General features: G+C 50.6%; 9 protein-coding genes across 9 annotated transcripts; 5 read left to right on the top strand and 4 right to left on the bottom strand.

The window, feature by feature from the left end:
• Positions 1 to 256: 256 nt before the first annotated feature.
• On the top strand, positions 257 to 2,120 carry N7457_006568 (amidophosphoribosyltransferase; the record flags this gene model as incomplete). Its single annotated transcript, XM_057177612.1, has 3 exons — positions 257 to 341; positions 403 to 855; positions 910 to 2,120. The coding sequence occupies 3 exons, from the start codon at positions 257 to 259 to the stop codon at positions 2,118 to 2,120; spliced, it is 1,749 nt and encodes a 582-aa protein (XP_057029356.1).
• A 531-nt stretch (positions 2,121 to 2,651) lies between these two features.
• On the top strand, positions 2,652 to 4,217 carry N7457_006569 (endonuclease III domain-containing protein; the record flags this gene model as incomplete). The annotated part of the gene is made up of 1 exon (XM_057177613.1): positions 2,652 to 4,217. The coding sequence occupies one exon, from the start codon at positions 2,652 to 2,654 to the stop codon at positions 4,215 to 4,217; it is 1,566 nt and encodes a 521-aa protein (XP_057029357.1).
• A 344-nt stretch (positions 4,218 to 4,561) lies between these two features.
• N7457_006570 (uncharacterized protein) lies at positions 4,562 to 4,843 on the top strand (the record flags this gene model as incomplete). The annotated part of the gene is made up of 1 exon (XM_057177614.1): positions 4,562 to 4,843. The coding sequence occupies one exon, from the start codon at positions 4,562 to 4,564 to the stop codon at positions 4,841 to 4,843; it is 282 nt and encodes a 93-aa protein (XP_057029358.1).
• A 100-nt stretch (positions 4,844 to 4,943) lies between these two features.
• Positions 4,944 to 6,640, top strand: N7457_006571 (aldehyde dehydrogenase family protein; the record flags this gene model as incomplete). Its single annotated transcript, XM_057177615.1, has 2 exons — positions 4,944 to 5,104; positions 5,194 to 6,640. The coding sequence occupies 2 exons, from the start codon at positions 4,944 to 4,946 to the stop codon at positions 6,638 to 6,640; spliced, it is 1,608 nt and encodes a 535-aa protein (XP_057029359.1).
• A 221-nt stretch (positions 6,641 to 6,861) lies between these two features.
• Positions 6,862 to 8,412, bottom strand: N7457_006572 (uncharacterized protein; the record flags this gene model as incomplete). Its single annotated transcript, XM_057177616.1, has 1 exon — positions 6,862 to 8,412. The coding sequence occupies one exon, from the start codon at positions 8,410 to 8,412 to the stop codon at positions 6,862 to 6,864; it is 1,551 nt and encodes a 516-aa protein (XP_057029360.1).
• A 938-nt stretch (positions 8,413 to 9,350) lies between these two features.
• Positions 9,351 to 9,607, top strand: N7457_006573 (uncharacterized protein; the record flags this gene model as incomplete). The annotated part of the gene is made up of 2 exons (XM_057177617.1): positions 9,351 to 9,371; positions 9,428 to 9,607. The coding sequence occupies 2 exons, from the start codon at positions 9,351 to 9,353 to the stop codon at positions 9,605 to 9,607; spliced, it is 201 nt and encodes a 66-aa protein (XP_057029361.1).
• Positions 9,608 to 9,952: 345 nt separating this feature from the next.
• On the bottom strand, positions 9,953 to 11,002 carry N7457_006574 (uncharacterized protein; the record flags this gene model as incomplete). The annotated part of the gene is made up of 1 exon (XM_057177618.1): positions 9,953 to 11,002. The coding sequence occupies one exon, from the start codon at positions 11,000 to 11,002 to the stop codon at positions 9,953 to 9,955; it is 1,050 nt and encodes a 349-aa protein (XP_057029362.1).
• A 758-nt stretch (positions 11,003 to 11,760) lies between these two features.
• Positions 11,761 to 12,628, bottom strand: N7457_006575 (F1F0 ATP synthase subunit d). Its single transcript, XM_057177619.1, has 4 exons — positions 12,567 to 12,628; positions 12,085 to 12,480; positions 11,936 to 12,022; positions 11,761 to 11,868 (listed from the first exon to the last, which is right to left on the bottom strand). Exons 1-4 carry the CDS (start codon positions 12,573 to 12,575, stop codon positions 11,839 to 11,841), a joined length of 522 nt encoding a protein of 173 aa, XP_057029363.1. The 5' UTR covers positions 12,576 to 12,628; the 3' UTR covers positions 11,761 to 11,838.
• A 325-nt stretch (positions 12,629 to 12,953) lies between these two features.
• Positions 12,954 to 13,768, bottom strand: N7457_006576 (nascent polypeptide-associated complex subunit alpha; the record flags this gene model as incomplete). The annotated part of the gene is made up of 3 exons (XM_057177620.1): positions 13,535 to 13,768; positions 13,332 to 13,390; positions 12,954 to 13,275 (listed from the first exon to the last, which is right to left on the bottom strand). The coding sequence occupies exons 1-3, from the start codon at positions 13,760 to 13,762 to the stop codon at positions 12,954 to 12,956; spliced, it is 609 nt and encodes a 202-aa protein (XP_057029364.1). The 5' UTR covers positions 13,763 to 13,768.
• Positions 13,769 to 14,315: the final 547 nt, after the last annotated feature.

Raw genomic sequence — 14,315 nt, forward strand, 5'->3', positions numbered from 1 at the left:
CTCTCTCTCTTTTACGTGATCTGGTTTTGGTATGTGCCACTGTTTCCTTCTGTTTAGCTTTCTACCAGCTCCTCCCTCCCCCTGTCTTTATGATGAATTTTGGTTTTTTATAGATGTTAGACTTCCTAAACAATTGTTGCGGAGAAACACCTGATCTGATTCGAGACATCACAATCTTGCTACCTGTGTACTGTGAATGCAATGAGTGAACACCGATACTAATTCTCTTCACTCAGAAACTTTACCCCGCGTCAATATGTGTGGTATTATTGCGTTGATCCAGGCGAACCCGTCATCCTCGGCTGCCGTGGATCTCCATGAGGCCCTTTATCTTCTCCAACGTGAGTTTCGGCTAGGAGATTTTAATCTGCGACCGCGAGACTAAGGCTTCTGGTATCACAGATCGTGGTCAGGATGCAGCTGGTATTGCAACATGTGCATCGGGGGGTCGGATCTACCAACTGAAGGCCAACGGCATGGCTGCCAAGGTCTTCCAGGAAGGTGCCAAGGTGACCAACCTGCCCGGCTCCATGGGTATTGGCCACTTGCGGTATCCGACCGCGGGATCCAGTGCCAACGCTGAAGCCCAGCCCTTTTACGTGAACAGCCCCTATGGCATCTGCTTTGCGCACAACGGCAATCTGATCAATGCCGGGGACCTGAAGAAGCACCTCGATCTTGAAGCCCACCGTCACATCAACACCGACAGTGACAGCGAGCTCATGCTTAACGTCTTCGCTGATGAGCTGAGCGAAACTAAGAAGGCCCGTGTCAACCACGAGGACCTCTTCGCCAGTTTGAGCCGTATGTATCAACGTTGCGAGGGTGGATGGGCCTGCACTGCTATGCTTGCTGGTAAGTTGCCAATCATATAACATATCTGGTATATAATACTAATTGGCAATTCAGGATTCGGCATTCTGGGTTTCCGTGACTCATACGGCATCCGTCCCCTCATTCTGGGCTCTCGTCAATCGGTGGATGGACCTGGCATGGACTACATGATGTCTTCTGAGTCAGTCGCTCTGGACCAGTTAGGCTTCACCAACCACCGTGACATTCAACCTGGAGAGGCTGTTATCATCGCCAAGGGTGGTGAGCCGGTCTTCCGCCAGGTGGCCCCCAAGAAGGCCTATGCCCCGGATATCTTCGAGTTTGTCTACTTCGCTCGTCCTGACTCAGTCATCGATGGCATCAGTGTGTACCGTAGCCGGCAACGCATGGGTGACCGTCTCGGTGCACGAATCCTCGAAGTTCTCGGTCCTGAGGTTGTCAAAGACATTGATGTAGTCATTCCCATTCCTGAAACGGCGACTACTTCTGCCACCAATGTCGCAATGTACCTGAACAAGCCTTACTGTCACGGTTTCGTCAAAAACCGCTACGTCTTCCGCACTTTCATCATGCCGGAGCAAAAGACACGTCAAAAGGGTGTCCGCCGCAAGCTCAATGCCATGAAGGCTGAGTTTAAGGATCGCAACGTTCTACTTGTTGATGACAGTATCGTGCGTGGTACCACGAGTCGTGAGATTGTCAACATGGCCCGGGAAGCTGGTGCCAAGAAGGTCTACCTTGCCAGTTGCGCTCCGGAGATTACCCATGCTCACATCTATGGTATCGACCTCGCCTCTCCTCAAGAGCTAGTCGCTCATAATCGGAACTCAGAGGCCATTGCCAAGCACATTGGTGCAGAGGCGGTCGTATTCCAAACTTTGCCTGATCTCAAGGACGCCTGTGCTGATGTTGCCCGTGAGAATGGCCAGCAGGAACCCACAAACTTTGAGGTTGGTGTGTTCTGCGGTAGTTACGTTACCCCCGTATCATCCGGCTATTTCGAGCATCTGGAGTTAGTCCGTGGCGAAGGCCGCAAGGCTAAGGCTCTCGACAAAGCCAAGGAAGCCGTTTCCAATGGCGTTGCCAACATGACCGATTTTCAAATCGCTGCTCATGGAGTCACTATGGACACCAATGGCAAGATCATTCCGGCCCTTGAGAATGGGCAGTCAGTGACCAGCGCCGGTGCCAATCAGGCCAGCAATACTGAAGATCAACCGAACCCCAAGGTTTCAGACCGCATGGATATCAGCATCCACAACATGGCTGACCATCATGAGGCATGATTATGAACACATTCTGAATCTCATTTTTTTTTCTTTATTGTTTCCGCAGTTTGCATCGGGTGTCTGGGCGTTTGTTTGAAGGAGCATTGTTCAATGGTCTACATGCTGGGTGACTGATTTACCGTCATCTGATGTGGAAACGCATTGAAAATACAAATACCCAGTGTCTAACCCACACTTTTTTCTAATAATCCATAATGAAGCTAGTCAATAAATGCAATGTTCCAATGTCGAAGTCATGCTCTTTTTTTCTTCGAAGTGCGAGTGTCCGAAAAAGGAATGTCACGTGGTGACCCTGTGATCGGCCAATGGCAGTCATCATCTGTCTGCATCATCGACGGACCCATATGATCTACGTCAGAGCAAGTTTAAGACGGCAATTGGTTCGAGTTCTCACTGATAAATGACTCAAACTGATGTATCCGGGTCCATCATACATCTGTTGTCAGTTCTCGTGCATGTTGCTTATTGTGTCACATTGAACGAAGTTCACGCTTACCGTGGGCCCTCTGATGTGGTCTGCTCTCCATCATGGATCGCCGCATTACTCGCTCTGCAGCCCGGGCGGCTGCTGCTTCAATCGCAAAAGAGGAAGACGGCCTTTCTATCACACAAGCGCCAAGCACTTCTACAGTGACCAAACGAAAGCGTCTCCGTCTCAATCCCACTGACACATCCAATACACACAGTTCACTTAACATGCGCAAAACAACTGCAAGTATTGAAAAGGCGTCATCCAATGATACAAACCAAGCAATCAAGCAAGAGAAGCCAGTGTTGCAACCAGCCTTGTTTGATGAACTTCCTCACAACCTAGGACCTATGTCATGCAAGTTGTCTGCAGCAACAGGTCCTGCATTCTCGATTGCTGGATCTGACAAAGAAAACCAATCTCTGAAGCGAGATAAAGTTGACACCGTGGCTACTGAGCTCCAAGACACTGTCAACAAGGCCATCACTCAGTCAAAGGAAGAATCATTGAAAGAACCAAAGGCCCAACCTACCCCAAACGGCAGGAAGCCCAAAAAGAATACTTATGGTCTAACGCCCGGCCGCTCACCTTTCCCTGAACTGGTTCGACCAACCTCCGAAGAGTGTGAACAGGTCAACCGGCTTCTTTCCAGCATTCATGGCGTAGTGACAGCTCCAGAAACCATCCCAGAGCCATCCCTAACAGTCACCGGCTGTGGTGAAGTCCCATCTGTTCTAGATGCTTTGATCCGTACTCTTCTCAGCGGGGCCACCACCGGCAATAATTCTGCCATGGCCTTTGGTGGGCTTGTAGAACGATTCGGTATTCTCTCGGAAGGGATCGGAAAAGGAAGTGTCAACTGGGAGGCTGTACGACAGGCCACTGTGAAAGATGTGTTTGAAGCGATCAAATGTGGCGGTTTAGCCGACATCAAGAGCAAAAATCTGAAAGCCATCCTCGACATAGTTCATGAGGATAACCAGGCGCGCCGAGCCACGTTGCTGGATTCTGAGTCCACAAAGGACACAGTCTCCAATATGCTGCCTGAGAAGGCCGAGAAGGATAAGCAATATGAAATTGCATGCGCAGACCAGAATTTCCTTTCCCTCAATCATCTCCACAATCTCACCACCGAAGAAGCGATGACCCATCTGATCAAATATCCCGGGATCGGACCCAAAACAGCCGCTTGCGTGATCCTGTTCTGCCTCCAGCGGCCCTGTTTCGCTGTTGACACACACATCTTCCGACTCTGCCGCTGGCTGGGGTGGATCCCCCCTCGTGCCAATGAGGTGACTGCTTTCAGCCACCTGGAAGTGCGCATTCCCAACCATTTGAAGTATTCCCTCCACCAGTTATTCATTCGGCATGGAAAGAGCTGTCCCCGTTGCCGAGCAGCTACCGGCGCATCCAGTGCTGGCTGGGCAGACGGCTGTGTGATTGATCACCTACTGGTTCGTGATGGCAAGCGGAAGGGCCCTGCTCCGGCGGTGGTTTCTAAGAAGAAACCAGCTGGCAGTAAGGCCACGAATAATCGCAAGAGAAAGAATCACGACTCGGGAGAGGAAACTGAGGGAAGTGAGGAAAGTGACTTCTCACTTTCCGACAGTATAAGTGACGAATGAACGCATCTATGACCAAAACATATGAAATGATAATGGGACTTTTACACATTGAGGTATGGGTATCAGACACGAATGGGTTGAGCCTTATTATCATTATATATATATATATACCTTATGACATTGCTATTGCTCTCAGCCTGACAGTATTAATATATTTTTCAAACAACACCCTTGCAATCTCCGAAATCAATCAATAAATCTCCTCTGCAATCTTCCCATCACAGTGTAGATGATTCACATGTATGGGACGACTCTGGTTATCGCGTCTTATCGCGAAAACAGAAAGTCCCCCTTCACCTCCCAAGGCCACTCTCTTTCCGGGCATTCAATTGCACATTCCCGCCATGGACGTTCTGGCACGCGTTCCGCCCTCGTTGCGTACTCTCCTGGAGGATAATATGCCTCCTGAGGTGGTGGAGTACGCCCCATACATCGGAGTCGCGTTCGCCTCCCTTGTCGCCGTGTACGTGGGGTACCTCTACACCCAGAGCTGGAAAGAGGCAGCGGTCGTGTTCAATGTTCCTATTCCATCGGAAGTGCGCAATAGCGCGTCTATCAAGTCATGGGATGAGGCTCAGGGGAAGCAGAAGATAGTGTTGGAGGACCAAGCTCGTGGAGTGAGTTGACCAGCCCGGTCTTTCGGAATTGATTTTTTGGAGCCTTCTTTCTCTGCGTTCTTGGGCTAATAGCTGGTCTTTTATGCAGAAATGGAACAATGAACTGATTATGAGCTACTGTCCCGCCGATGGCAGGGTGCTCGGTAAAGGAATCAAGCCCGCCACAGTCGAGGATGTCAACGAACTCGTTCGAGTTGCGAAAGCTGCTCAGCCGGAATGGGCGAAGACCACCTTTGCGGAGCGCAGAAAGGTTCTCCGGACACTGTTGAAGTACGTGGACACAGTTGTGCTGCTCTTCGGGGCCATTGGGCGCCTAATCTACGACACCCCCTGAAGACTGTCCCGCTAACCTCTTGCAGATACGTTCTAGACCACCAAGATGACCTCGCTATCGCATGCTGTCTCGATTCGGGTAAAACAAAAGTTGACGCTTCGTTCGGCGAGATCCTAGTGACGGTGGAGAAGCTCAAGTGGACAATCGATCATGGCGAGAAGGCACTGCAGCCAGAACGGCGGCCGACCAACTTCCTAATGATGTACAAGAAGAATGTGGTCAGATACGAACCGCTTGGTGTTGTGGGTGCCTGTGTGTCCTGGAATTATGCCCTACACAACTTCATCGGCCCCATCATCAGTGCGTTGTTCAGCGGCAACGCAATTGTTGTGAAACCTTCTGAGCAGACCGCATGGTCGGCGTTATACTTCCTTGATATGGTGCGTGGCGCACTCTCCAGCTGTGGTCACTCTCGCGATTTGGTACAGATGCTAGTGTGTCTGCCCGACGTGGCCGATACATTCACCTCGCACCCCGATATCGCCCATTTGACCTTCATCGGATCCCGACCCATCGCTCACAAGGTCTGTGAATCGGCCGCCAGGGCCCTTACGCCCGTATGTGTCGAATTAGGCGGCAAGGACCCAGCTGTTATCCTGGATGACTCCCGCACTCTCCGCAATATGCCCACTATTGCCTCGCTCCTCATGCGCGGTGTCTTCCAATCAGCTGGTCAGAACTGTATTGGTGTCGAGCGAATCATCGCCCTTCCAAACGCATACGACCGACTCATCGAAATCGTAACCCCACGCATTCAAAAGCTCTATCTCGGGTCCGTCCTCCTCGACGCCACAACCCCAGATGTTGGTGCGATGATCTCACCAACCTCCTTCGCCAAGCTTGAGGCTATCATCAACGAAGCCGTACAACAGGGCGCACGTCTCCTCGCTGGCGGAACCCAATACAAACACCCAGTTCATGAACACGGCCATTATTTCACACCAACCCTCCTAGTGGATGTAACCAGTGACATGCGTATTGCCCAAACAGAGCTCTTCGCTCCGGTCTTCCTCGTGATGCGCGCTGAGTCCGTATCGCACGCAATCGCCATCTCCAACTCAACTGAGTATGCACTAGGTGCCAGCGTTCATGGTCACTGCCGGGCAGACGTGGAAGCCTGCGTCTCGCAGATCTCCGCCGGGATGGTGGCTGTCAATGACTTCGGTTCCTTCTACGCCGTGCAGATGCCATTCGGCGGCGTGCGCGGGTCCGGATATGGCCGATTCGCAGGTGCAGAGGGACTGCGCGGTCTGTGCAATATGAAATCTGTTTGCATTGATCGTTTCCCTACTTTGATCGGCACTGCTATTCCGCCGCGCCTGGACTATCCGATTCAGAACCGGGAGAACCCAGCTGACGCTAAGAGTGGGGTTGCAGCATGGGAGATGTGTAAGGGTATTGTCGAGACGGGGTATCAATTGACGCTGGGTGGGCGTATCTCTGGTATTCTACGGCTGTTGGGCAATATGTGATGGTTTGGTCTTATGGTTGACCATTTCAAGATTCATTTTTCAAACACACACTTTGTACTATACATAGTTCATCTTGTCATGGGTCATATCCCTGACAGTTGATACATTTAATTCACAAATCATTCTCTCGGAAATATATCTGGATATATTGTACATCACAATAGGTCTAAATAGGGGTATAGGGCTAGAAACAAACTCCTCTGGGACTAATCAAAACACACTCATGGAAGAGGAGGACCAGGCTTCTTCAACCAGTAATCCTCAGTCCGGAACGAACTCTCCTTGAACCAATTCCCTAGAGGTTCACGGAAGGGTTCAAGAACCTGCTCGAAAAAGTGACAGCCTTCAAGATCCATGATATCCAATTGACCGCCACAGAATAGCTGGCCCATCGGGAAATCGGAAGCATAATCAATTTGTTGAGGGAGACGCAATATGAAATTCGACAACCAACGCGCGAACTTCCCATTGATCTCGTTGTAAACATTCGGATTCTTCTTGGCGAGCTCCATGTTATCGACAATCCACCGCGTGATCTCGGGCGAGTGGCTGGGTACAGACTCGGCACTTGCACGGAGGAGAGTCTCAAAGAAAGCCAGGTTGAGATGTGGTTTGTCGCGGCCGGTGCGAGTCACAGCGAGGAAATGCTCCGGCGGGATGGTATAGAAAACGGGCAGGCCTTTGGTCTCTGCACTACGTCGGAAGACAAACTCGTCGATTTTGAGAAGAGAAAGCATGGCGTTGAAGTTCTGATGACGGATCGCGTTCTGGATTCCTTCATTCAGGGCTTTACGATCGACTTTTGTCGTGGTTAAGGGACATGTATCCTCTGTGGATATCCAATTGCACGAACTCATACGCAACATCTCCAAGAATGCGACGTCGTCTGCCAGGAAACCGTTGCTGCGCCCTCGAAGGAGATGGGACGGGAATCTGCACAGATTCAGGGCAGGGAAATTGATGACAGCATTCATGTTTGGAGATATCACCTGGGTGTTGACCATGGGCATTAAACGAAGCTCAAAATCGTGAAGGCCTGGTTGTTTCGCATTTGGAGCCAACTCGGAGAAAGTAGACGATTGCTGCGCTTCGAGCAGACGAGCGATCCTTTCCAGCGCCGGGCCCTTGCCATGGAAAGTTCGAATGGTATCATCCTTGCGATTGAGCAACTTCTCAAGCTGGGCCTGCTGGTCTTCCCTTGTCACAATCCCAGCGTTGATCCAGTGACGGTGGATTGCCAGGATCTGCATCGTCGGGATCTGCTCGCGCACCCGGTCCATTGTACACCATCTGCACTTGAAAACGGCTTCCTGCAATCGGGTGCGCTCTTCCAGCGATAAAGGAACGTAGTCGAGCGGGACCATCATGCGATCGATAGCCTTGCTACCGGGGTAGCTGGGCGGATCATCCCAGAACGCGAGGAGGATGAGAGCGCGGTAGATGTGTTCACCGGAGAGGGCGCGGGATAGAAATGGCGAAGCCCGGGGGAAGTTGAGATTCAGCGAGTACAAGAAAATTTGCTCGATGATCTCGACAGGGAGAGCCTCAACCAGGGACAACATCCGGCGCGACTTATATGGGCGCGATATTCCGGGCTTGGGCGAGTTGGAGGGGCGATCGTAGGGACCAGATCTCGACCGAGAGGGGCGCGCTGAGCTGCTTCGGATCGGGTTTTTGAAGATGCGCCCTGGTCGGCGCTTCGACTTGGGGATAGCGGTGGAGTTTGGATCCCTCCGCGTCACGGTAGCATTGTCGCGTTTGGGGGGGTTCATGGGTTGAAGATTCCTCACAAAGTGTCTAGAGGGCCTTAAGCCGTAAGATCAAGGCATTTCTGGTTCGTATACAACGACTCTTGAATGCTGCAGAAGGTCAAGTATACCGACAGACTCAAAGCCTTCTGATTGGCGGAAAACAGACCGATGGCCTCCGGCTTGGGATTAGGGCTTAGTGTATTTAGGGCTCGGAGGTCACCTGGTATCACGTGGTAGACCCCGCGGTATGGCCAGATTGGGCTTAGTGTGCTATCAAATGACGTCAAGCATGTGAGCAAGTAAAAAAGCTATCACGAAACAAACAGGACAGCATTTGACACAATTCTACGTTGGCAGAATTCATATTAGAACTAGAGGAACCTTCAGAAATGAGGATGGTTTAGAACTGAATCACCCCACAATCCCTGTAGATTGAGTAAACAAATGTGAAATCAAGGAACAAACAGGTCTGCGTAGAGATGACGGAATGACCCGTTGACAGCCCCCCTAGTACCTTGTGTCGCCGTTGGATCAAAAGTTCACTTCTCAGCTGCGAGATTCTGCTTTCTCATTCTTCATCAATTCTTGGAATTCTGTCATAACCTCCCCGGCGACGTCACTGGCTTCTCGGCCCTACGTACATTAACTGCAGCCTTTTGCGTCCTAACGCCTGACAAGACAAGCTTTACTGCGCGAACTGCCTATCAATCACCTTTTTCAGACACCACTTACGTATCTCAGCAGGAAACATTTGTTTCTGTCGTGAGGCGATCGTCATTATCAGTCTTTATTTAAACCATCTCTCCATCTACCTCGTTGCCTTCAATATGCACCCTTTTAGCGATCCTACTGTCCATACACACGCCTCCTCCAGCTCGGAGTCTTATCTGTCTTCCAACAAACCGAAATAAGTCAACTGGATACCATAAAAATCCTAAACAAAGCTCTTTGTCTTCAAGATGGGTGCCGTGGTCTCCTGCGTAAGTTGACTCCATCAGCCCACTACATACATCAACTAACACAAATCTCTTTCTAGATCCAAAGCGTCTTCCGCGCCATAGGCAGTTGCCTCATGGCCATCGTCAATGCCATTGGCTCTGTCTGTCACGCCATTATCAGCGGCGTGGTCACAGTGATCGATGTGATAATCTCCTGTCTGACCTGCGGATACTGTGGGAACCGCCGGCGGGGGCGGGGGCGTCGATCAAGAGTCTGATACGAAAAAAGAAATCATATCGGGACATGGCTACAAGCTCATGACTGGCTGGAGATAGAAGGGCAGGCTATGGGCCCTACGATTGTTATGCTAGTGCAGGTTTTCTTTTCTTTGCCTTGCTTTTCGTCATTTGGAGTACATACCCTGAGACGCAGACTTGAATTATGAATTCAAAATTACAATATGAGACATGAGATAATTTATTTTGCTTTCTTCCTTCGTGCAATGGGGATGGGTGTAAGCCCTGTATAGTTAGAATGTGTAATTTGATCACGAACTCGCTGGCTGCTATATCAGACCCAGGATATGCCAGCCAATTCCGATTTTGCTTAGGTTCTCGACCTATCATTGTTCGTTTTGCAGCGGAGACTCGATATATCGCAACAATTCCTCCTTTGCTTCTGTGGGGATATCATCCCAGCGCTCGTTCAAGATGACAGTTGCAAACGAATCTCCGGATCCGCTTCCAAACCGCCGGACAAGGGAATAGTGTAAAGGCAGTAGCGGCCACCGAGCTGGGACGCGACAATTCGCTGCTCGAAATGGCATACGCAGCAGTCGACGAAAAGGTTCAATGCTTTGCTTGCGGATGAGACGATATGTGATCTCAGAGGATCGGTCGGGGTTAAACTCATCCTCATCCAGGTAGAAATCCGCAGAGAGCAATTGTAGGAATTGAAATTGTGTCTCTGACCACGGCGAGCGCAGGACCTTATCTGGAATACGGCCAGGTCCAATGGCCACCGAGCACGGCAGTCGGAAAAGGTCGTTCTCGTAATATACCTCGTTGGGTTCACGGATCTGGACTGCGCCAAAATGGAACCAAATCGCAACTTTTCGGTCGATAGTGCGTGACGATGCAGACCGCGAGGCTTCCTCCGCCTGTGCGAGAAGAACCAGATCCCCTTTCCCACGCCGGCCGTCTATGGCCCAGTCACAGGTTTCTAGATTGTCGAAGCATGGGTCCAGGTTCGACAGTACTACTTGGTCGTTTGGCTGAAAGACCAAGCCGGCGCATTTGCGTCGAATAGCATGGGTAACGTACTCACGCTGGCATTTTCGAAGCAGGGGTAATGTGCACCACCGACATGCCAGTAGATCGGTCTGTAATTTTTGACGCTCTTGCCAAGACAAGGCCCAGAAGTCCAATGGTGGTGGTAGAAACTCTGGGGTAAAGAAGCCGTCTCGAGAGCCTGGATTGGTACTGCTGAACGCAAGCCGGATAAGCCAGGTATAGAGCAACGGGGTGGACAATGCGTGACTGAGACGTGGTGAAGCTCGAGGAAGGTTCACTTCAAGGCAATATAGAAAGATTAACTGGAGGATTTCCACGGGCAGTGCCTCCAGGCGCGAGCACGGGTGGTCGGCCAGCGGATCAGATGGGCCTGGGCCCATTGGCAACAGCGCACTTTGGAGGTAATGTGATCTTGTATAGCTTGCTCGTAACAAGGCAGTGTTTTCTTTCTAGGTCCACGGGATATTTTCAGTTGTAAAAGGCCGAGGACGTCAAAGCTCAGAGACCGTACGGTTCATCTGAATAGAAACTCAGTCCATAAGGTATCGACTGCAGACTTCGCATACCGTTGTCTTTGCTGGTGCTGTTGGCTTATGATATGTGCACTCGATCCTGGCTCTGGCACAGTCTTCAATTAAAAATATTGAATGGTGTTTGCAGCCCAATGCTGTGTTGGAGGAGGGGTAGATGAAGTGGGTAAACTGAGGCTGGTTACATGTCTTGGCAAGATCAGCTTGAGATCTCCGCATCAGGCAGCATTATATATGTGGCTTGATGGTCAGTGGCATATGAATGGAATGGAAGACATTGCCGTCCAATCCTTTTTGTTGGAGTTCAGAAAAGCTGTATTGGATGGCGTACCGCTGATATATATCCCGACATGATCCACCCGTCCGGAGAAAGCTTTCCTGAGGACATTTTTATATGTTGATTTGCGTTGGTTGGTGTCTAGAGCTTACATCTTACCCATTCTCTACAGTGGTTTGATAACAAGATGGTTTACATTTAAGTACGAGACTACGGTAGAAACTGTCAATGAACGCAGAAACGACAAATGTATTGTTTCTATACACATCCCAATCGCCCAACCACACTATCGGAGGTATTTGACCATACAGTGGCTGAAAAGCCATATTTCTGGCTCCAAAAGTAATGATCACGTAGTGTGATAGAGCGAGGAATAAAAAGGCAGATTTGAGGCCACAAGAGTCCACGCTTAGACGGCGGACAGATCGCCGAAGCGCTCCTACAAAAAGAAAGGTTATAAGTATCAAATAGACTGTAATGATCTGAGCAAAATATTTGGCACATACCTTGTAGCCAGGGGGCATCCACTTGCCCTTGGAGACGAGGGAAGCGGTCTTCTCGTCGATCTCGGGCTGAGCGGCGGCAACCTCGTCCTGAAAAGGTATTCATGTAAGTAATCGTTCTCATTCCATAGATTGGAACAGTATATACGTACGACAGTGAGGTCCTCGAAGGGACGAGCAGTCTCGATGTTCTCGAGAGTCTTCTGCAGGTTCTTCAGCTCGGCCTCAACCTTGCCCTTGGTAGCCTCGGCGTTCTGAACAGCCTGGGCCTCGAAGGCATCGATGGCCTTCAGCTGGCGGTTGACATCGTAGGAAGCAGGCTTGAAGGTCTTGAAGTGGTTCTCGATCTCGTCAATGATGGCCTGGTTCTTCAGGATACCGCGGTAGTGGCTGAAGTCAATGGTCTGGGGCTGCTCGGACAGGACCTGGACCTTGCGGCGAGCCTCGTCGTTGCGCTTCTTGAAGGATTGGAGGGAAGCGGCGGTCTGACCGCGGAGGCCGAGCGAGGTCGACACCTTGGCCCAGTCGATCTTAAGAGCGGCGCTGCGCTGTTTTCGGGTGAAGGGGGTTAGCGGGTGACATCCGAGGGAGTTGACAGGGGTTGTCCAAGTTGATGAGCAGGAGCAGAACATACAGCAGCCATTGTGACGGGTATGATAGAGGTTGGGGGTGGGGAGAAGAGAGGGGAGTTCAATGTGCAGGGAGATGCCGAACGAGGAGCGACCCGGAAGGTTTGGATTGTTCGGGTCACGTGATGTCCATTCCGGAATCCACCGTAGAATTATGTATACGATGTACGGCCATGACACAAATTATCGAGTTATCGTGTGAATTACTGGAGAACTATATACCAGGTTGGAGAAAAAATTGGTGTTTACAGATTAGCCTGAAAACTAAGTTGACTCAATCACGGTTCAATTGTTTTTTGGGCTGAATTGTGTACACTATGGGCAACACGCCAGACATCTGCATCCAGTGTCGTGACCCAAGTCCCTCATAGAACCTTAAATCCGGTCATTCGTTATATGCTGAGGGCCATGATGGAGTTGACGATATCGTTATCGTTCTCCCGGAGAGCCTTGACGGCCTTCTTGCGGGAGACGTTTGCTTGTGCCATGACGAGCTCGATATCCTTGGACTCGAGGTTGGACTCATCAACCTCCTCGCCATCATCTTCCTCCTCCTCCTTCTTATCCTCAGTCTCGGGGGCCTTGCCCTTGCCGAGGATCTCCTCGTGGTCGTGACCGGCGTGGTCGCCAGCGGCCTCGGAGGCAGCGAGCTGCTGAGCGGCGGAAGCCTGGGCCTGGGAGTTCAGGTCCTCAATCTTGGCCTCACCGAAGATGCTAGAAGTGTGTTAGAGGATATCATTCATAGATGTCGGTCATTGGGTTCCACATACATCCAGCAGTTGCTGTTGGGGGAACGGTAAACCTCGGGCTGGTTGACAACGAAGAGGATCTTTCAAAACACAAAAATTAGCATTTCCATATTGATATAGCATGATATCTTGATTGCGTTCGTGGCTAGTATTGCAGCTGATTGCAATCACATTGCACTTGGCGGGGTAGAAATTCTCATGACGGTCGCATCGGGAGCACATACGTTCTTGGGGCGGCGGAGGGTAACACGGGTGATGCCAGGGACGAGCTTCAGGCCGAGCTTGCCAATGGCCTTGCGGGCCTTCTTCTCACCACGGGAGTGAATAGCGACGGCGGCACCGGCGGGAATGTTGGGCTCATCACCAGCCTCGGAGCCAGACTCATCAGAGCTCTCCTCGACGGTCTTGGTGACTTCGTCATCGTGGATTTCTTCAACGCGGGGATCAGCCATTTTTGCGGATGTAAAGGGCCTAGAGAAATTCGGAAAAAAAAGTGTCGATTAGTTGTAAGTTCGCAATGTTGTCAGGTTTGGTTGGATATGAGAGCGGGCATAGTGGGAGAGTTGGCCATTCCCCCCACGAATCGCACAACACTCGGAAAAGGGCGGAATTTCATATTGAAAAGGCGAGGGATCGATTGAGTAAATAGTCATACATACCTGAGAGGTAAATATCAAGCTGTGGTGAATGGGGATGGATTTTGTTGAAGTTGAAGGTGCGTAGCTGTGCGCAGGCCGAACCCGAAAATCATTAGCGAGCGGTTGCCCACCCCAGACTCTGCCGCCCTGCACACATTGCCCTATATGGACTACATCACCAATACTGAACTAGATTGGCTGATAATTTATAGATCTAGATTTCAAATATATCCAATAATACAGTGTCTCAAGTCATTATTTACGCATCTGCTCATTCTATTCTTTTGTAGAGTCAGATATTCCCGCCAAATTTAGGGGGATATAGAACGAGTCCAGAGCCGGACGGAGGAAAGAAAATCAATGACAA

This window comes from Penicillium paradoxum (genome assembly GCF_028828445.1).
Source record: "Penicillium paradoxum strain IBT 22861 chromosome Unknown utg000006l_segment0_segment0, whole genome shotgun sequence".
Classification (NCBI taxonomy): Eukaryota; Fungi; Ascomycota; class Eurotiomycetes; order Eurotiales; family Aspergillaceae; genus Penicillium; species Penicillium paradoxum.